At 39.2% G+C, this 21,965-nt stretch overlaps 1 protein-coding gene across 6 annotated transcripts in view; it reads left to right on the top strand.

Moving 5' to 3' along the window:
* Window positions 1–21,965, top strand: part of RBMS3 (RNA binding motif single stranded interacting protein 3) — a 711,648-nt gene that overhangs the window by 444,101 nt on the left and 245,582 nt on the right. For all 6 annotated transcript variants that reach the window (XM_032107595.1, XM_032107598.1, XM_032107611.1 and 3 more), the window contains one exon: window positions 3,532–3,623. In XM_032107595.1, the coding sequence (XP_031963486.1) occupies window positions 3,532–3,623 (92 nt within the window). The remainder of the gene's footprint in view (window positions 1–3,531; window positions 3,624–21,965) is intronic.

Raw genomic sequence — 21,965 nt, 5'->3', positions numbered from 1 at the left:
CCTACCTTTTCCCAGGAGGAGCCAGGGAACAGTTATCTGAGCAGGGATAGATGCCGGAGCAGCCAAATGCAGCCACGGTGCACCTGCCAGGGGCAGCCGCAGCAGCCCAGTTCTGCTGGCGAGGAGCACAAGCCACTTCAGCCATAGCCGAGGCAAGAGAAAAGAACTCTCAGCACAGGGAGTTTGGAGGTTCATTTACACTGTGGAGAGCACTGGAGGGGATGTTCCAAGACCCAGTTTTAGCTTTTGTGGGGGCTAAACTTCATCCACCCAGACAAGTACATGAAACAAAACAACAAAAAAACCCCAACACACAAACCCCCAAAACCCAAACAGAAAAACCGACGCTATTTAGTTACTGCCTGAGATACAAAAATGAAGTGAGATTATAAACAAATGAAATATGTTGGTGTAGGTCACTAACATAGACTATAAACGTCTGCATGGAAGAACGGAAACTGTACAAAAAGGCAACATGCCTGGTTTTTTGTTATATAGCATTGCAGGGTTCTTGTAAGGATACTTGAATGCTGAAACAGCCTGGGAACTTGGCTTCCCTTGCAGCAGATTGATGTTCTTTGGACGGGTTTTCAGCCATGGAGTGATTTTGTCCTGATGTTCTGTGTGTGGTGGAGAGATGTGTCAGGAGGGGGGAGGGCTACAAAAAGATACTTGGAATGAAAATGAGCTTGAGGGAAGGAAAAAGAACAACTTTGCAGTGAGGCAGGGAGTAGTAATACTAGAATGCATAATGGACAGCTAAAGATGTTTTTTTTTGTCTCAAGACTCTCACTGGATCTCTGGTATGGTCATATAGCCCCTTGTGCCCACTCAAAAATGCTTAGAAGATATTCATGGTTTTAGAAATTATGGACTGATGTTACTCCTCAATAATTTATTATGCTAGATATACCTGGTATCTGTAATACAACGCTGGAATGTTCTTACATGTTCTGGTTTATATCTACAAGCAAAACTTAGATGTGAATACTTACTGCGCTGTCTGGAAAGTCATATTAAAAATAATTTCCTTTCTATTGCTTCATACATGAAGCCTGCACTGTACACTGATGCTTAATATAAAAATCTAACTCCATTATCTGTTTTTCATGACAATGTTAAAACTTACTTTTGCACTTCTGCTCCTGGTTGTTGGGCATGGAAATGGTGAGAAATAAAAAAAAAAAATTATTCTCCTGAGAAGACCACCTCACTGTTCTAAAAAGTAATTCTCTCAGTGTTTGATCCAAGCCATCCCATGACTTCCCAAGACATTTCAGATTTCCCATTTGGCAGCTCTGGCTTCTTGTCAGGATTTCTCACACAGGAAAATGGAAGTTACATCTAATTGTATCTCCTCCTTCCTTCCAGAAGTTGCTCTCCCGAAGGGCAAAGGCACTGGAGAAATCCAGGGAGGACTCTTGCTCCCTTGTAGCATGTGTTTTAGTTCAAAGCAGCATCAGCTTTACTGCTGCTCTGCAGTGAGAAGAGTGCTTGGGTAGCGCTGCAAAGGAAAACGCGATGCAGAACAAGCTGATTTAAAAGTGGCTTGCAGTTAAAAGGGAAAATCAAATGAGGGAATCAGAGAAGGTCAAACATTCTTCACATCCCCAAGCTGATCAAGCTCTAGTGTTTATTAGATTTATCACAGTGTCCCTCAATCTGTCAGTGTCTCTATCACAGTGTCCCTCAATCTGTAGTAATACCCTATCAAAAAGATCTCCCCAATCCTCCCCACAACAAAAAAGCCTCAACCAAACAAACCAAAACAGAAAACTGAGCTAAGAAAAGAAGAGAAAGGTTCAGATACTGACTTTGCTACAAAGTAGTGCTTTTCATGCTCCTTAAGTCAGCAGTTTCTTTAATAATTTTGTCTGGTTTATTTTTTCTTATTTATTTTAATTTTCTTAAAACTTTGTGAATGAGATTTAAGCCAAGAAACAAAAACATCCATGTACACAAAATTCTTTCATGATTGGACTAACCCCTGCGTTGAGTAATGCATGCATACAACAATAATAATAGGGATATTTGTAATTTGAGGGGCAAGGTAAGCACACACTCTTATACCTAGATTCGGTGCAGAGAGGACAGCAGTGAAGTCTCCCAAGAGTAGGAGGAAAGGCTGGGAAAAGAAATACAAATGGATACAGCAGGAAATCATATCTGTGGTTGCCTCCTGTAGGATGTGTATTGACCTAGTAAATGGAGATGTCTGCAAAGAAGCTATAAATATGCTTGTGCTAATATTATTAAAGCTTTCAGGCGGTTCAGTTTCATCCATATGGCTTTCCAGGGAGATGCTAAAGATGTGGCCCCTGGCCACAGCTTGTCTGAGCAGCACATGCCTACCTGCACTGTAATTGCTTAATAAGATGTAGGGGTTTTCCCTGGACGGATTGTGAAATATATGCAGCTGCCTAAATAGGTGCTCAGTGAGATTTTTAGATCTTCCTAATTCAGTTGAAATCCTTATGAGCAAGACATTTGAATGTTATTGAAGATCAGAGAGAGCTCAGTGCTTTAAAAGTTGTGAAAAGGCCATTCCTTGCCCTCTTACCCTTACTTTATGTCTTAAAGGAAAATAAAAATGCTTTCAGCATTGTTGCTGTCCAGTAGGGGCTTAACAGCACTGGGCTTGCTTGAACATACCAGTGTTGCTGGTTAAGGGAAGAAAAAAATGGAGAGGGAAGAAGAGAAGATAGGAAGTGACTGGCTGATTAATATACTAAACTAATGCAAATACCAGGAGTAAGAAAGCCACTTAAAAGCAGGTGATTATCCCTTGCCAATCCCTAAGATCTAACCTCACTAGGCTGCTGTTCAGATGATACCCCAAAGCAATTCCTGGCAGGGATCTGTCCCTTGTTCCAGTACAGAGAGCAGTGGGATGAAAGGGATGTGGTTAACCAAAGCTGAGACTTTGCTATCTCACCATCTTCTAGAGCTATCTGGCAGTTGCCCGTAGAGCACACATTGGGATTTCTCCCTGAATTGGTCCCACCTGCTGGAAGGCTGCTCTCCTTGCCCCTGCACAGATGGCCCCAGCCTGCCACAGAGACTTGCTGCCCTCCTCTTCGGAGGCTTAATCCTTGTATGGGTTCAGGGGACAAGGGAAGGTGTGTTGTTTTCTCATGAAACCAGCCATTGCAAGCTGTAGCTTTGTGTGCCAGGAAGGTCCGTACTGTTACCTCCTCTTATGGAAGAGATGGGGCAGGACTCCAGAGCACCAGAGTCCCATGAGCTCTCAGGGACCTTTTATCTGTTGGGACAGACAAAGACCTGCCTGCACTCCCCCTCTGCTTCATGTCTTCAGGCACTTTGAAGCATCAGGCCAATGCATTCCCTTAAACCCCACTAGGCTGAGGAGAAAAGAAGTGACAAATATAGGTGTGGTGGCAGTGCTACTGGAAGACTGTGAGACAGTATGAGAGAATGGAAAGATTTCCCTTCTTTTTAAAATAAAATCTTTATCTGTGCTCATACACATGGATAATAGTGAAAATCTGTATTTATCTGTTTATTTTTCAGGTTATGGTTTTGTAGATTTTGACAGTCCTGCAGCAGCACAGAAAGCAGTAGCATCTCTCAAAGCAAATGGTGTGCAGGCGCAGATGGCAAAGGTAAGAAGAACCGTGTTATTGCAGGATTATTTCAGCTGTTGGGTTAAATTTCCAAGGATTTGTTTTGCTCCTGTTTTTCTTAAGGTTTTGGATTGCTTATTCCAAAGATTTTTTCATCCTTTGGCTCCAGCGCCTTGTTCATCCCATGGTTTGTCTGTGTTCTTGAGAGCTGTCTCACATAATGGGCTCTGATCCGATTCTCTCTCTGCCCCTCCCTGTGGAGAGGGTTGTAAGACAGAGCACTGGAGTGGAAGAGCATTGGAAATGCTTTTTGCTAACTGCTGGGTGATAGTTGCCTTTTCTTCACTTTACAGTTGCCTTCATTTGGTTCCTTTGCTTTGGAAAAGTTAACTCTTATCTGACATGGCTGGTAGGCTTCTCTGAAGGAGTGATTGACTGAGCATAAGGAAAATCTTGTTGATCTGCCTAGGTTTGGCTTCTCCTGTTTGTTGAGGTTTTTTTTTTGTTTTGAGGACATAAATGGAAGTGTAGCAGGTTGCTGAAAGAATAGTTGCTAAAGGTTGTCTGGAGGTGACTGGCATCTGTTCAGAGAGGCTGTAGGAGCCATAGCAAGCACAGTGAGCTTAGTCACTCTTGGAATTGTCTTTTGTCCCCAGGCAAACAGGCTGATGGGGAGACAGGGGTTATAGTAATGACCATCGTGTGGTCCAGCTGTTCCCTTTCTGAAGGTGGAATAATGTGTCTTTGGGCTCTAGACTGTGTCAGCCAGCAAAAATAGCTGTTGTTTTGTGCTTTAAAAATGCCTTACCTGAGGATCACAAAAAGCATTTGATATTGCCTGATTTAGTCTCTGTAGAAATGATGCTGTCCTAGAATCTAAAACAGTGAAAGCAAACAGGTAATTACAAAAATAGAGGGAAATCAACTAATAAACAACCATCAGATTTGAAGATTTCCACTTAAAGGAATGCTGGTGGTTTAAACCTTTGTTTTTCAATGATGTCTTAGTGAAAACATAGTTTTGTTTTGGTTTGTGTTGGTTTGTTTTTTTTTTTATTTTACAGAGAAAAATCATTGCTGGTAAGTGAGGTTCTTTTGCCTTGTACTGAATTACACTCACTGTGCCTGAAAGAAACTGGATGACATCCATGTATTTCTGTTTAAGAGTGCCCCACAATGCAAGCTAGGCTGTTTTATTGGCTCTTAGTTTTTATTGACACATGGTGATAAAAAATATTTGCTTCAAATGGGTAAAAGATGGCAAGCTGAAGAATGTGAGCTTCTGCTATGGACTGTGATATTTTATTTCTCAGATATACGGCATCTCCTTGTTAAAATATAGGCAATTTGATGCATTAGTCAAGCTGTGGAAAAGAAACCAAAGACAGGAGATATGTTTTGTCCTAATGATTGATATCAAATAGTCATTTGTAGAGAGGAGTAAATCTATATAAATCTATAAAAAATCTAAATCCATATAAAACTGTGCAGTTATAGATTTAAAATTATAGATTTAAAGATAGAATTGAAAGATAAATCTATGCTTGGGGTTGTCATGATTCAGAACAATGAACAATGGCAGTGCCTGTGTTCATGGAAATACAAAAAAAGGAAGGTGACTTAAAACACTGTGGTTTGGATTGTCCCATATTTAGGGACTAAAAGCAAAGCCTGATGTTTTCATAGTGGGAAGGGCTATACCAACCCTTGGTTGGTTTGTTTTCTGGGGAATCTGTGGCAGGAGTAGTTTTTTGCCCTGCGAGATTTTGAGGCGGCTGGTGTGTACACATTTGTTTGCATAAGACTGACTGTATTTTTATTATTTAGCCATGGTGCCTGGAATCTCAGATAGATTCTTTTTAGTGTGTTTGATAGCTCAAGATAAATATACAACTGACTTTTCTTATCTCTGAAAAAATCTAAGTATTTAGAAAAATGGGGTTTCAAAGGAAATTGAGATGACTCCACACAAAGTACCTCACATTGCTGAGAAGGCAGGAGCCTGGGAAAGCAAATCTATCTGGAGAAACAAGTTAGTTCTTGCACATGTTGGAAGCCAAGTTGCATAACAGGACTGAAAGACAGTGTTACCTGCCAGTGTCTGATTTACCAGTGAGGGCTCAGAAGAGGTTTGAGGAAAGGGGCAGAACAGTAATTTAGCCTGCATTTCTGGAAGTTTATTTGGAGCAGTTTTATTTCAAGAGCTGCTTTAATGAGAGGTGAATGGTGGCTCTCAAATGAAAGCAGAATAGAAGGAGTTAAGTCTGAAGAAATTCTCTAAACTTTTTGTGTGCCATCCTTTCATAGTGTCAATGTCCTCTGTCTTTTACTCTGCATTGCAAAGCAGTGAGACTGCCCCGTGTATAGGCCAGAGAGAAGACAGACTGTAACCTGTGTTCAGCAAATGTCAATAATCTCAGTCCAGCTGTGGATGCTTTTGAATAAAGGTGAAAGAGGCATTGGCCAACTTTTGCTATGTGCTGGCCTTCTTCGGTAGTGAGAGAAAGTATGCTGAAGTGTCGGTATTGTCTGTGATGTTTTTCTGGAGAGAAATCTTGCTCGGAAAGAGTGGTTCTTTCTCAGTTTTAACACAATATAATTTTTCTCATAGAAATCCAGGAATCTTCTTTGAAAAACAAAAAGCAGAACTGAACCCCTACCCATGTTGGCTAGCAGAAGTATCTTGTGGAGACTTGAGTAAAATATACTCATTTTATCAATGCTAAAATACAGCCGCCTCCCTCTTTTTTAATAGCATTTGGATACCATTTTGGCTGATTTTGTTTCAGAGTGCTGCCTCTGGAAGAAGGTTAAACTCTGGTGGATTGATGCTCCAAGTCCCATCAGTGTTGGAAAACTTGTTCTGTCGAGACTAATACACCCCATAAACCCACAAAGGGAAAAAAAACCCAACCGTTAAACATGTCTGAATCTCTCTTTGTGTTCTGGTTTGAAGCAGGCAGAAGAGGATTTGGTGGAGGGAGAGGAAGAGCAGAGGCAGTGCCTGCAGAGGTGTGGCTGCAGAGGTAGTGGTGGCAGCTGAGGAGATGAGGTCTCATGGGCCCATGGGCAGCTGCCCACTTGGTAGGACAGGGACCCACACAACCTCCCACCCATAGGAAAATTGTGTGAGGCTCTTGTACACTCGTGTGTCCTCACCTGGCTTCTTTAGCATTTCTCTCTCATAGGTACACGAAGCAGGAGTTTTTACTATTGCTACTGTCCTGTGTCCAATAAAGTTCATCTAAGTTGTCCATCTTTTTCAAAAGTGCTTATTAAGAATTTAATTTATTGAGAAGAATTAACGCTATGGAGCTGCTGAGGGATGTTTTCCTAGCTGGCCTGGCTTATTTTGCTGTGTGCTTTTTGCTTGCTTTTGGACATGCAGATTCATTTGTATGTATGTGGTGCCTGCTTGTTCAGGCTCATAGAGGCCAGGTGTTTTTTGGGCTTGTCTTCCTACTAAAAATGGCACAACTGATATGCCTCTGGATGATCTCACAGGAATTATTGATTTGGTTGTCTCTTTATGCTAGGGACTACAGAAACATGACAGAAAAAATATTGCTTATGTACATGATTTATATATCAGTTTAGGTTTTTCCAGATGCTCCTTTCCTGCATTTCCTAGAAAAATATTATAGACAGAATATGGAAAATTAATAAGGAGAATCTTAGTAATATGGGAGTTGGCTCAGACAAGTAGGCAAGGAAGCCTAGTACACATGAAAAATGTATCAGTGTTCTAATAAAATCTGTAGCCACATCTATTCTTGGGATTTGCAATAGTCCTTCATCCAGAATTACACATTCATGAGGACACTTCTTAATCTACTTTATATGTAAGTTTTAATGATGCCAAGGAGTCTAAATCACCTGAAAAGTCAATAGAAATCTGCTGTTTAAATAAATTTGAGCATCTGAGCTTGTGTCAGCCTGCAGTTGAACTGTGCAATCAGTTTATACCTTCACAGACTTTTGGGGTCCTCTCTACCATTTTTTATTTCCAGTTCTAATCTGCTGTAAGATTGCATAATGTGGAAGTTCAGGCGAAGGTGGGTTCTAGCAGAGTATCTAAGAGCTTCTTTAATACCTAGCAGCCCGTCAAGAGTGTTGAAACAAATACATTCACAAAGGAAGTGTTTTCAATCCTGCTTTTATAAGGATTAAAAATGTATTTGATGATGTGTGTCTTCTCTGGGTTTTCGTTTTGTACCTATAATGCATTTAGACATCCTCAAGACCCGCGTGAAAAATGCGGACGTTGAAGGAATATTTAATTAGCGCTGGCTAAGTCCAAGGAGCCATTTCTTCTGCTACTACTACTCTGCTGCAGTAATTGCTGTCTAGAGAGTACACTGCAGGAACTGGTTCTGAAAAAGGGCTGTGCCAGTAGGCTCTGATGTGTTTTCCTCCACAAGGGAATTGCAGAAAGTAATTTTGCTTCTTGTGTGATATTTTCCTCATCTCTCCATCATGCAGAAGCTTAAATGAAGGGAGTAATCACCATCTAGGTGAAAGATAAAAGGGAGCTGTTTCCCACAGAACAGAGCCAAGCACAAGAGCTTCTAAAGAGGAACAGAGAGCTGGTTCCTGTATAGTTAAATAGATTTTCTCCAAGGACCAAGGAAAAGGAAATCCCACAGAAGAATCTTATTTATTTTCCAGACTTTTGCGTAGGTTTTAAGCATTGCTCTGGTATGAGTCAGCTGACCAAATAAGTTCATTCTGTCTGCTTAGTTTTCAGCTTCATTTTCTTTTCTTTTTAAATAACTTCCCTTTTTTTCTCTGCCAGACACCAATACTCTAAAGGGCTGATCCTTAAAATAGAAAAACTCTGGTGAAAACCCTTCTTTCCAATATTTTTTTAATCTAGATTTTTAATGAAAAGTTTTGTTTGTTTTTGCAGTTTAAAAATTCATGAAAATAATAAGAATGCTATCCTTACAAAATACGAAATATGGCCTATACACGATACACTGGTTTCATAACTCATGATTGAAATGTATGCAAATTTTAGCTAACGAAACTTCAGAATACTGGTTGGTTGAGTTTTTTGATAATATTTGTGGTTAACGGACTGAGCTAAACTTCCTTTTGAAATCAAAATGATATTCTAGGAGTTTTAGAGCTCAATATTGAAATTGTCAGGCTTTGTTTTACTCCTGTGCTTTAATTATCAGATCTCCCATCCCCAGCGAACTGTTCCATGAAGTCAAATATTTGTGTCGGCGATTTATAAAACACTGTTTTCGTTTGCTGCTAGAACAGGGGCTGGCGCCTCTGGAAACCTCGCCATGCTCAGTAGTGTAGGAGAAGCTGAGACCATGGCTGTGCTGGCCACCTTCCACGTCATTTCTGAATGAATTGCACAGCCAGGCGTGGGCTGCTGCTGCTGCAACAGTTGTCAGAGACGTTTGGCGCACACAGCTCGTGTATGTGTGTGGAGCACTCTCCAGTGAGCTCTCCTCTTATCTTCCTAAAATGTGCCCTATCTCTCCCTGTGCTTTTTCACAGCACATGCTGGCTGACCAATACTGAGCTGAGTTGGTAACAATCCTGATGACAATGAAAAGTCATAGCTGGAAGGAAATGAGAGGTAGTTCAGTTTAGATACGGAAATTACACATGCAAGTGTCTCTCTCCCTTGATTTCTTTGACCAAGTCTACTGTATCAAAGGCATCCTGCAGAAGCACTAACCAGAAGTTCCGGATTTCATGTACTGCTACTTATCAAAGTCATGCTGTCCTCATCCTCTCTTGCCTGCTTACCTGTGTTTTGCATAAACTATCTTTTGCTCTTGGAATGGGGAATCATAGTTTCCCAGAGGGAGCTGGCTCTTAAGTGCAGGTTTTGTAAATATAGGATATTTTTCCATTCCTTAAAGGATAATAATTGACAAAGCAAGAGCATTGACAGATTAAATTATTTGTTTGTATTAGGTTGTATCTCAAAATTTCTTAGGAAGATGTGCCTTTCAAAACCTGGAAATTTTTTTTGTGGGTTTGTTTTTTTGTTTTGTTTTGGTTTTTTTTCCCCAGATGAAACACTGTCTAAATTCAGGATTCAAATCACAGATGTGCTAGCAAAGTGCTAACTTTAAATTTCAGAAGATCTGCAGTAGCAGACGACAGTGTCCTATGAGCGTCCTAGACAATCAAGACTAAAGCAGTGAGCAGCTTTGCACTAACAGTGATGGATTAGGGTGATATCAAAGATATATGACATCAGTGGAAGCACTTCCTAGTCTTATCTAGCCTTGAAAATTTTATGCTTCTACCTGAGAACTGTATGGTAGCCAATCTGAAATGATCTTATGATCCTTTTCCTGCTTTTAGATGTGCATTCACAAGCCCATATAGAATGCATTAGCTTGAGCAATTCTTGAAAGAACATCAAGTAATCCTGGGGGTATTAAAATCCAGCAATCCTTTCACACTAGCATGTGTTGCTCCTAAAAACATGTAGATCAGCATGAAGGAGGGTATGCACATCGACAGCATTTGAACCACACCTGCCAAATTTATAAACAAAAATTTCTTTGGGGGTTTTCAAAAGTGCTTAACTTGACATAATTCTACTCTCTGAAAGTGAATGGAACTTCACTGTTGGCTAATTGAGAGGAATTAGGTCAGTACTATGTTCTTTTGTTCCCAAAAATTGTAGCTCAGCATCTTTCTTAACCGCTAAGTTAGCTTAGAAAATCTTAAAGCACACACAATCATGTTTATTCTCTAGCTATCACCTCAGATAGACCTGGCCATGGTATTTTCCTTCCCTTTTCCCTGCTTTAGTTTCTAGATTTACTTGATTTTTTTTTCGTACTGTAACTTCATCTAACATTAAAACATTCTTCTGCCTTTGAAAATTAAAATACAAACAATCAGTAAATATATCCACCTCCATGCTATTAATGCCTTGCACCACAGAACAGATGCTGAAACTGAAAAATGTAGCCAGCTTTTAGGCTGAAGAATAGTGGAATTACTGGGTTCTTTTCGGGTTATGAACTTCAGCCAAACAAGAGTTGGCCTTTTTTCATAAATACACATTGTTCTTGACTTTCCTCTGACTTGGAACACATTTGAATTGGTAATAATACAGCTGAAATCCACAGAGCTTTGGCAATCTAAGCTGGGGAGAAGAATGGGGCTCTCTATCTATGGCACTCACATAGCTATACATCTTGGAAGCTCTGACACACTCTTTGCAAACCCTTTATGTTTGCAGAACAGGAAATCTGAGTCCTGCAAATGAGTTAAACACTGGAGTCAGATTAATTCTTTTTTGCCTCCGTACTCAGGAAACTCCAAACGCCCCACGGAGAAGTTATCCAACCACAACTATGCAGCTTGGGAATCCGCAGCTCAGACTGAGCAAAACTATGTTCTAAATTCAGTAAGCACAGCTTTACTCACCAGGAAAAACCCAGCACACTCTGAAATGATCAGAAAACTGTGGTTTTAGAAAATATTACTGTGGTAGAAAATGGACGTAGCCTTTCTTTCAGTGACATATCATTTAATTATGTTCTTCTGTAGATCAGCCTGAGGACAATGCTTTTGTAAGGTGAGAAACAAAAATTCATTGTATCTAGCATGATGATTCATATGACCACCAGCAGGAGGATATGTGCATGCTTTTTGGGGTCCCACTTAGTCTGGACTGAGACAGAGCTTCATAAAAGCAATGCAATTTGTGTGAAAACTGAGCCACTTTCAGGTTATTTGGTTTGATTTGGAAAGCAGGTGTGCAAACTTCAGTAGCATTTCTTCTGAGCTGATGTGAGTGCCTGTATAACAGCTCATCAGCCTGGAAACACACAGGTGCACACTCTACTGGTAAACAAAAATCTACCAGCAGTATGCATAGATATTCCCTGTGCACCTCTGCATCCCCCTCTGAATATCTAAATGTTACTATATCAGTGAATACTCTGCTTGTTATTTCTTTATTAATGACTGTCTCCCATTCAACCGACATGTCTGAGTGGTTTTCTGCAATCTAAATAAATTTAGGTTTAGATGCAGTTTTGTTCACTAATGAATGATACTTTTTGTCGCTATAAAAGGAAACTCTGTTTTTCCTTTGTACAAAAATATGAAATTAGGCTGTCCTCATGCTACGTGCAACATACTGAGTCATGATGGCAGCTCATCGAATTTTTAGTCCTTTCCCTGTATATATTTGTGTTCAGAAAGGGAGATTTTGATGACATGAACAGTTGAATTCTATTTGTAGTCATGATAAATTAGCTTTGATGTGATCAAAATAAATGTAAGTGATACAAGAATGTAAAACTGGCCATGTCAGACCAGAATAAAGTTCCTTCTGATATCAGATTCTGCTTCTGATAATGCACCAGAGTGCGTGCCAACAGAGGAGTACAAGAACCAGACAAGCATCTGAGGATACTTCCCCAGAGTAGTCTCTTAGCCTCTAGCAATTTGCAATTTGGGATTTCTTCAGCTTGTATTGAATAGTCATTTGTAGAACTGCCTCCCCACCCCCAAATAAACAATTTATGCTGCCTGTTTTGCATTTAAAATTTTGGCAGCACAACATCCAGCCATTAGAAATTCTTCAGTTTAACTTCACGTTCTTCAGAGATCCATCTCCTCTGCTTGCTCTAGACCTGCAATGTTGATTTCATTGATTGCTTGCTAATTCTTGCATCAGAAGAGACAGAAGGCTCTTGTTCCCTATGAATCTTTTTCATGGCACTTATGATTTTATAAAATGCAATCATAACTTCCCTTAATCCCTGTTCTGTTTCCAGTTTTAAGAAAGATGTGCCAGGATGTGCATGCATCAGTAAGGATGTGGTTCTTAGAAGCAAGGAGCAGTTGCTAAGTAATGAACGTGAAGCCTGTTAAAGTGGCTTTGTAATACAAGAGCAGAGCTGACAGGAAGTTTAGAGGGTCATTTTATATCAGTATGCTGGACATGAAGCGGGTATTGCTAATGCTGTGTCGTGCTGCAGCCTGGGAAATGGGAAAATGGACGCATAGGGGGAGGGTACATTTGCCTGGTATCAGGTACTTTGTAAGGCAGTCCTCATTTTGCACAAGGATAAATGCACATATTTGATTAAACCTAGGAAGATCAATTTTTTAAATAAGAACTGTCAGCTTTAGAAAAATGTACCCCAGAAATAATTGAAGTGTTAAAAAAAAAGTAACAGAACTATTCCTTTAAAGCAGCAAGAGAAGCACAACCCCAAGTACAAGGACATATGTTCAATGTGTCAAAAGGAAATATACCCAACTCCTTCCATCTGTGTATAAATAAGGCATTATAAATACCTGCCTTAAAGTCTTGGATGGTTTGGTCACAGCTTTCCTTAAATATTAAATATTCAAATTAGTATCTGTCATATTGTTGTACAATACCTGAAACTGATGCCTCCAATGGATCAATATCTGGCCAATTCTGTCAGCAGGCTTGAGGACTTTATCTTTGCCAGGGGCTACTGAAGCACCCCTGTGCATTTTGTCTTGCACCCACTGCTTGGGCATGATGTAACCAGCAGTGCTGCAGCACGTGCCTTCATATCTAAACCAAGGAAGCTACTGCAGCAGATGTCATGCTGTGCAATGAATCCTTATTTAGGAGAGATGTATATTCATATTCTGCTTTCTCTAGAGCTCATGGAAGAAAATTACCCTTTTATTAGTCATAGTTCAAAATGGAGGACACGTAGAAGAACCTAGGGGCCCTAAATTGCCAGTTCCTTTACTGTGTAGGCAGATGGAGTCTTTCTGTGACTCCCAAAGGTATGTACTGAGTATGTCTGGGAGGTTTACACCTACCAAAGATACCCTTTACACTGTATTAATGGAGGTGCAATGGTCATTTCCTCTACTGCGCCTCATAACTTTGCAGTCTCAAAAACCACGGAGATCAATGACAACTTTGATGAAAGCAGCTGTAAAGGCATTTTTGTAGTTGGAAAAGTTGGACCTCCCCCATGTGAACACACAGTTAGAATATAGATATGGTATTTGGTAGGAGGTATATTTTTCCCTTGTTAAAATGGTTACAACTTTGTTTATCTGGGTGCCAGTAAGTAACAAAGTGGGGTGTGTTCAATGATTACCACTTGTCAGTCATCTGCTATCTTGAAATTCTTATCAAGATTCAAAAAGGAAAAGAGATAAGGAAGAAAGATGTTTGTTTCTACTTGAAAACTTTGGAGTTAGGATAATTAATGCTTGGTGCTAAAAAGCTTGGCTTTGAATTCCTCAGAACAAGTGGACATACCTTTCTCATGAGTTGAGACCGAAGTCTGTGTCTCAGACATCATTTCTTCACGCAGTTGGATAATTTTTGGTCTTTACCGGCTAGACAGGTAAAGAAAGAGAAGACACCCTGAAGAAAGGCTTCCCCATCTTCAAAGGTATCTTTGGCACTTTACTGCCTCACTTAGTTGATAGATAATGCTGTTCCAGTGCAGTATCACAGTTCTGTCTGTCTATATATAGACATACGGGGTTTTACTCTGTGCATGTCTAGTTGATAAGTATCCAAGAAACTGTATTTATATCAAGGTATGCCCACATTCATAGATGATAATAGAAATGATCTTGAGAAAATTTTATAATATAATGAGATTCTCATGAGTAGCAAAAAGTATTACAGTGGTATTTTTGTAATATGTGCTGTTGGAGTATGGCTATTTGCTAGTAATACCTCTAAGGACTGAGAATAAAATACTATGTGGTTTTTTTAGGAATGTGCTGTAGAAATAGGAAGGAAATTGGAGGTAAATTAAATCCTGGTCATAATCAGCCAGTATTTTTCCATCTGTCAGCAAAAACTGGCAAAAAACTCCAAAACAACAACAAAATTGTAAACTCTGAGATGAGATTTAGTGATTTACTGTCTGCTTTAACCATGCCTATGGCTTGCAGTAGAGCTACACAGCCTCAGGGTTTCCCAGATATTTCCATAACTTATTTGTCCATTTTGCATAAAAGGTTATGATCCCACCATTTATCTAAACATTTCCTAGTCACCTACTCCAATTATAGCTTGTTATGGAAAGCGGGGGCTATCATTTATATGTCTGTGTTGCTTTATTACAGGGATGCAGCATAAAGCAGCATGTGGAGTCAGTGAAGTGAGGGCTTTTGTGGTGTCTTAGCTCCTAAAAAATCTTTTCCCCTGCTTAAAAACCGTTCATCAGTGAAAGGTCACCACTCCTAATAGCATGACCTAATTCACTTCAGCCTGCCTTCCTGTTGCACAGCACATTTCACATGGTAAAATCGTGGGTTTGGTAAAGGAGCCAGAACTGATCCAAACCAGGTTGAAGTCTGGCTGTAATGGGGTTGCAGCAGTCTCGCTGCCTTGCCCTCTCTCCTGGGGCTGCTGAGCCTAAAGTGATGGAAATGCTTCCCTTTCAGAATAAAATTTCATTAGCTGAAATACGTAATTGCTCTCTTTTGTATGATCAATCTTCAGAGTCTTCTTGAACTCAAGCTTTCTGTGTTGAAAAGGAGTGTTGGATGCAGACTCTGCTTTGCTTTGCTTGAAGTTTAAATAAATAGTTTCATCTTGCATGATTACATTGTTGCACGCTATTTACTTCTCTCGAGAATATAAGTAATTTCCAGATTGGCTTACAGGGGTACCTCGAAGAGGCTCAACATTTTATGTCAGTGAGCAATTAGATTAGTTACAGGGGCACCTCTGTGCACTCCTCTAAGTGACTATTGTGCTGGCCCTCTTTGATCCCAAGACATCTGGGAAGCCTGGTGCAGACTTATCTGAAGGACATAGTCTGAAAAAGCAGCAACTTAGGCACTTTCCTCCTGGGAACGTCGTCTAGTACTTTATCCTTTATACTGGGTTTTACTAAAGGTTTCTCAATTTCTTTGTTGAGAGGTCCTTTAAATGTGTAGTAGCTAAGACCTGAAACACGTTATACTGTGATGGAAACCTCCCACAAAACACAGCACTCTCAAGTCACCTGGTCTTAACGGTCCATGGGTCAGATCAGGCATTGAATGATACCTGTAAATACTATTTATTGCCTGTTTGCTGGTATTTCTTTGACAACCCATTGTGTTGGTCTTTCACTGAATATTTTCGAAGTTTTTAGTAGTGGTCTTTGCCTTCGCAAATGTTTTTCCTTCTGTAATGTCCGCCTTTGTTCCCATGTGAGTGGAGTCCTTTCACTTTAGTCTTTTCCGCTCTAGTCAATCCACACAAAGCATTGGGAAAGCAGAATGATACCACATTTGCATCCTTCATTTTGCTGCTGTGAATATAACATTTTTTTTTAGGGTGTTCCTCCACACCTATCACCATCCTGTTGCAGTTTAGGATCTGAGCTGGGTGGATGTTGCGTTAGGCAGACAAAGTCTCTCTTCTAGGATATTCACAGTTCTTCTTGGGATATTCCACTGACTGATAGTGTTTTTTCTATACTTTTTCTGTTTACAATCCATCTTTCTTAAGTCTGGTTGAGTGGAGCTATATGCTATTTTTCAGAGAGTCTGCAGTGCTGTAATATGTATATTTTACTACCTTTTAATAAATTGATGAGCACTGCAGAGTTTGCATTAGAAATTTTTATTTTTAGCAAGTGCATAAACTACATTATTTTGCATGTTCTATTGTTAAATTTCATTTGCTCAATTAAATCTCTGAATGCCTTACCAGGTGTACATTCAAATGCGGATGTTATATTTTATAAGCACAAGTTTTAAAATTATGCCACAAGTGTTTGTAAACATTCACAGCAAAAGATCTGTTCTTCAGCTTGTCTTTAGTGAGTACATCAACTGGTTGGCTGTTTAACACCATAAATGTGACAGCTCAAGTATCTTGAGTTGTGCTAGGAGAGACTTAGTGTCCTAGAGCTTCATTTCTAGCTGTGTATAATTCCAAAAATATGGTAAGCTAAACAGGAGATACCGAAAGTTAGTTATATTTATGTGTTTCTAAACTTTAAATGCTTTCTGAAATGCTGCATTTCACAAAGAAAAGTGGATGTGAGGAAATAGCAGTAAGAGGGTACATGGGTTTCTAACATATTAAGTCTTGGAATTTTTTGCCCTAAGGGAACATGTGCTTCAATTATGATAAAAACTCACATTTTAAGAAATGAGGATTAGGTTCCATGAAGTTGGCAGGTTTTTATTACCTTTAAGATTACTTTTTTTTTTAAAAAAAAAAGCAGCCACCACAAACTCTCTATTATCTATGCAGATACATCACTGCTAAAAGGTTTAACATGAAGACAGAATGGTGAGAAATATAGGCCTAAGTTATAGAGCTGTAAGAAGCAAATGAGTATTTTACTAGTTTTCCTTTCACGTTTTTGGTTGTTTGTGTTGTGGTCTTTTTTTTTTTTTTTTTGTCAGAATTACTGTTCTCATAAATATTATGTGGAGCAAAACCTTGAGATGTACAAAATGTTTGCTATGAAAATTACCTACTCTTCAAATTGGTAGTCTTGAGAGATGCACTCTTGAGATGTATCTGTCTCTAATATTTGTTTTAGACAAACATTTGAAATTTTGCTGTCCCAATATAAATATCCAGATGACAGATACATGTACAAATATTTTTCAGGGAATCAACTTCGGTTGTTTTAAGGCAGAACTTGATTTTTTTGAGTAGGAGCACAAATTTGGAAGTTTGCATGGCTTAAATGATCCTCAACCTTGTTGTACTGCCACTTCTAATCATGTTTAAAAATAAGATTGCTTAGAGTCACGTAGCAGTCATTTGTGGTTCTGAAGTTAGTTGGTTTAAAACAGAGGCCTGTATTTTGGACCCAAAGTTCACACATATATTCAGCTGGCAATAATAAGTATAAAGCCTTTTGCTAGAAAGATGTGCTGGATTGTTTCAAGATTTTCACAGTCTGGGTCCTTTGCTAGTATTACATCTATGTAAAATACTTCACTGTGTCATTTCTGCTTATTATCTTGCAGCAGAAATGGAATATATTGAAGGTTTTTGTTCAACAAATTATCTCTATTGATCTTTTAATTTTAATTCCATTCACACTTTTTCTTAGTTTTTGTTTCAGAAAAAATGATCCAAGGTAGTATGTATTTGGCAAAAAACCCTCAAATATTTGATATTGTTCTTCTTGGTCATCAGTAATGTAACTGCCTTTCCTTAACACACTAGTAAAAACAAAAACAACCAAAACCTTTTTTCTTTAGAACAAGCAACAAACTTTGGTTTTCACCCTCAGTGGTGTGGTGCAAGATTTCATCTGGAAGAATTTGGAAATGGGGGTCAGGTTTGCTTTTAAAACTCAAGTCCCAAATGGAGGAAAATATCCATATTAAATCATTCCACAAAACTCTTATGTCTCTTAGTGTGGGCCCTCTGTGCCTACTGTGGATAGTTTGAAGCCTAAAGGTAAAGCTGAGATAACAGAATTTTTCCCGGAAGTCAGCTTGGCCTATCAAGCTGAAACCAAAATCTAAGCATCTGGCCTTCTGGGCAAGTCTCATTTTATCAGCCACAGTCAGTGATGTGCACTTTGACCTGCTGAATCCATGAACCATCTCCTCCCTCACAAATCTGAAGAGCTGAAAGGAGGTGCAACTGAGGCATATTGGGACCTAAATCATAGGTAAGGTTCCAGCAGTTTCTTCAAAAACCCCTTTCAAAAGAGGATCGCAACTGATTTCTATAAGCAGTGTACATTAAGGCAAATATTTTAGGTGTTTTAAGACATCTTAGAATTTTCAAAACCAGTCCCAACAAAGTAAAAATCCCCAATTAATCTGCTTGCTAAAAATTAGAAGTCAATAGCTTCTCACATTCTGCAGAATGTAAGAAAGAAGCCTTTGTAACCGAAGCTTTCCATCCAGTGCCCTGTTATACCATTACAGTTTGCTATGTCCTGTGTTTGTCAAGATGAAACTGTAGCATCAAAAGTGTTATTAACTTCTGCTGCTTGCTGTATGTGTAAAGATTTTATTTGTAGATGCTGAATGACAGATTGGATCAAGGTCCAACTGTGTAAAACTCTAAAGGTTCTGACACATAAACAAATTATATCATAGTAATACATTGGTGATTTGTCCTTCCTTTACTGAAGGATAAACTGACCTGAAGTTGCTACATATATTTTCAGAGAAAAATACTCATGTAGATGGATTCTGAAAAGTGGTTGATGTGTAATAACATCTTCTTGGACCAAAGTCCTGCAATATGCACAGGTCTGTGTTGAGTAGGTCATGAACCTGGCTGAATACCATGAATTAGTAAATAAGTAATTGACTAAATAGGTGGTTTCAATAAAGGTAATGCACTTATTTAACAAATGTGTTTTTTTAATTTATTGCCTTCTTCTAGTTCCATTCAATGCTCATTACCTGAGCACCGACACTGTGCATAGCTCCGTAGACGTTACAAATTAAATCCAGTGCTTGAAGTGAATAAAATACTTACCAGAGGAGAAACTATCAGGATGCCTTGGGCAGAAGCTGATTTCAGGCATTGTCGCTCGTTTGCTGCTGTGCATGTGCACACCTGCCTGCCTCACGTGCGCATTCAGGGAGAGAGCGATGAAAAGGTCAGCTGCCTGCTATGGATATGATCTCTGTTCATCTTGCTGTGCTGATGAAGTTTCGTTGATTGAATGTAAATATGCCTTAACTCTTCCACAGCATGTGCATCAAAGAGAACATTATTAGAGCGAAGACAGGCATTTGTTGGTACAATGGAAGCAATACTGTCTGTGCAATACTGTTTAGAGGTGGTGTACAGTGGCATCCGGATATATTTGCATCTAAATGAGATGAGCGTTTCTTTTCATACGGCTTTGATTTACCTTGATCGCTACAGGTTTTTATTCCCTCTGGGATCTGGGGAACTGTATTCCCATTATGCACTCATTTTCCCTTCACATACTGTCTGCCACCTTCAGTCAGTGCCACCAGATAAGTATATATAATAAAGATCTTTTACATCAGATCTGGTTACCATGCTGTCAAGCCAGTTACTGGAGTCTGGGATTCAGGAGGAGCAATGAGTGAAGAGTACAGCATTTATTTAAGTACTGCTTTTTTGTTGTTGTTGTTCTTGTTCTTGTTTTTTATGTTAAGTATTGACTGTATCTGAACCTGCTTCAGCAATATTAATGTTTCCGAGAATAATTGGATGATAAGGCATAGTTCCAAATTCTTTGCTTTAAAATTATTTTTAAATAATTTATTTTCCTTTTTTTTCTTTTTGCCTCAGTAGTCCATTAACCAGCATCCTAAAGATCTGTGTCAGACTCCCTCACTCAGTGAGTTTGTAGATTGCTGTTGAGTGTTTCAGATATGTCAAGATGCTCTATTTGTTCTATGTGTCACTTAGTATGGGCTAGCTTAGCAAAAACATTTCTTGGCCCAGCTCTTCTCTTGGTTGCACCAAGTTGCATTTTAAATCGAAGTGATAGTAATCAATTTAAATCTCAGCATAGTGCCTATGTGTCTTACAGGGTAACCAGAGCTATGGCACTTAAGTATAATAATGTAGAAAACCACTTGGGAAGTAAAATTTGTAAATCAACATACATGGGTGAGCCTCTTGTGTTGAACATTATAAACTTTTCCTTTGAATTAACGCAAGATTTCAAATCCTCCTTTGTACAATATAATCATTCACTGAAGTTTTCTTTCCTGTATTCTGCAAACTCTAAAAAGCTTTTGGAACTATTTCAGCATTGGAAAAGGGGAAACGCTCTTTTGCTGGTCATTCTATTTGGATTGCAGTACCTTCCAAGGAGCACTTAGCAAAGACAGAGGAAGGTCCATCCCATGGCCCAAGGACTGTGTGATTTAAAAAGGCAAAGGCAATTACACAAGGTAGTAACAGAGTAGTGTGTGTACTCTTCTAATGAGAGAATTATCCCCTCATTAACAAGACTTATCCTCACTGTCTTCACTTTTTCTGTCCCTTTTCTCATTTCAGTAAGGGATTTCTGGTTTCTTACCTATTTACCCAGGTTTTGTGTGTTTGTGTCTTATGATGATAAGTACATTTCCCTTCAGTGGAGCATCTCCAATATTTCCCTTTTCATTCCCACTCCAAGTCACTGGGGCAATCCTGTCCTTCTGGCATACTTAATGGGATTTGTCAAGTCCTTGGTGTAACCATGTTTTATTTCCATGAGTAATGAGGTACTATGATAGGGCATCTTGTCCTGCCCTAAACGAGACATGCCAAGCCAAACATGAAATGGAATGCCAAACGCTATGTCCTGTATGTTTGTCAAGTGTGTGATCTATTTTTTAGAGACCCAACTCAGTACACTGAAATATTTTACTACTTGTGAACTTTAGCTTCTGTTAATATGATTGAAGCAAGTGGAAATGGAAATTGTCAGGGCAATTTAACAAAGCGAGCCTGTAAAACTCATTACATCCCAGGTAGTAAAATCACTTTAGAAGGCACATTCTTCAAACTTGAGCTTTATTCAGTAAACTGCATTGGTGCCTGACCTTTTAAGAGCTTTCCCTTGCTTGGGAGGGAGGAGGGGGAAAGGCCCTGTTGTTCAGAGCTACCTATCTTAAATTACAAACAGCAGCCAGACTTGACTCTGTGCTTTAGATCACACAGGATGACAAAGTGTGCAACTGCTCCAAACAGACAGTTAAATGGCCAGCTATTTAGATGAGTTTGATGTGTATTTCATGTAATTGTATACTCCATAAAGCAGTATAAAACCAATGTTGTGTGCTGGCTGTATTTTAGCACAAGGTAAATCAAAGTACCAATCTCATGTTTGTAATTCAACCTAATCTTTTCAACACCTGATTCTTTAAAGAAGCTTTAGATTGATACTAGGTAGTGGGTGTGTGAGGGTTAAAGATGCTTTGGAGGAAATAATTCCTGTTAGGTCCATATCTAATTTGTGTAGCAAGTTAAATTAGCTTGTTGAGAACTCTCCAAGACCATAGCTGGGTTTCTCCTGCACTGCACTGTAACCATGCCCCTAAGTATGCCTCTCTCTGCACTGTCTCCATGCATGTCTCCAAACAGATGACAGGCTTTTCCTGCCTAAGTTATGAATGAGCTTTCAATCCACTCTAGATAACAAATTTAGGCTTTATTTTTTTTTCTATTTTTTAATTTAAAAAATACTTTATTCTTCCAATCATATGCCACAAATTTCGATTAGTGACATGCATGAAAAGCAAATGTGTCATGGGCTGTGTCTCTACCAGTTCATTATTTTCATTTTCCAGCATCGAAACAATTATGAGCTGTAGGGAAATGCATATTCTTGGAGCTATCCTCTGCCAGGCTCATGAGCACAAGTCAGGTTGCTCATTAAGTGAGCCCACACACTCAGGGTTTAGTCCAGTAGCATTTGAAGTAAATGGAAAGCTTCCCACATAAATTTATTGGGT

Source organism: Corvus moneduloides, chromosome 1 (genome assembly GCF_009650955.1).
Source record: "Corvus moneduloides isolate bCorMon1 chromosome 1, bCorMon1.pri, whole genome shotgun sequence".
Classification (NCBI taxonomy): domain Eukaryota; kingdom Metazoa; phylum Chordata; class Aves; order Passeriformes; family Corvidae; genus Corvus; species Corvus moneduloides.
Note: the sequence above shows the minus strand (reverse complement) of the source record. Positions and strands in the feature narration are given on the sequence as shown.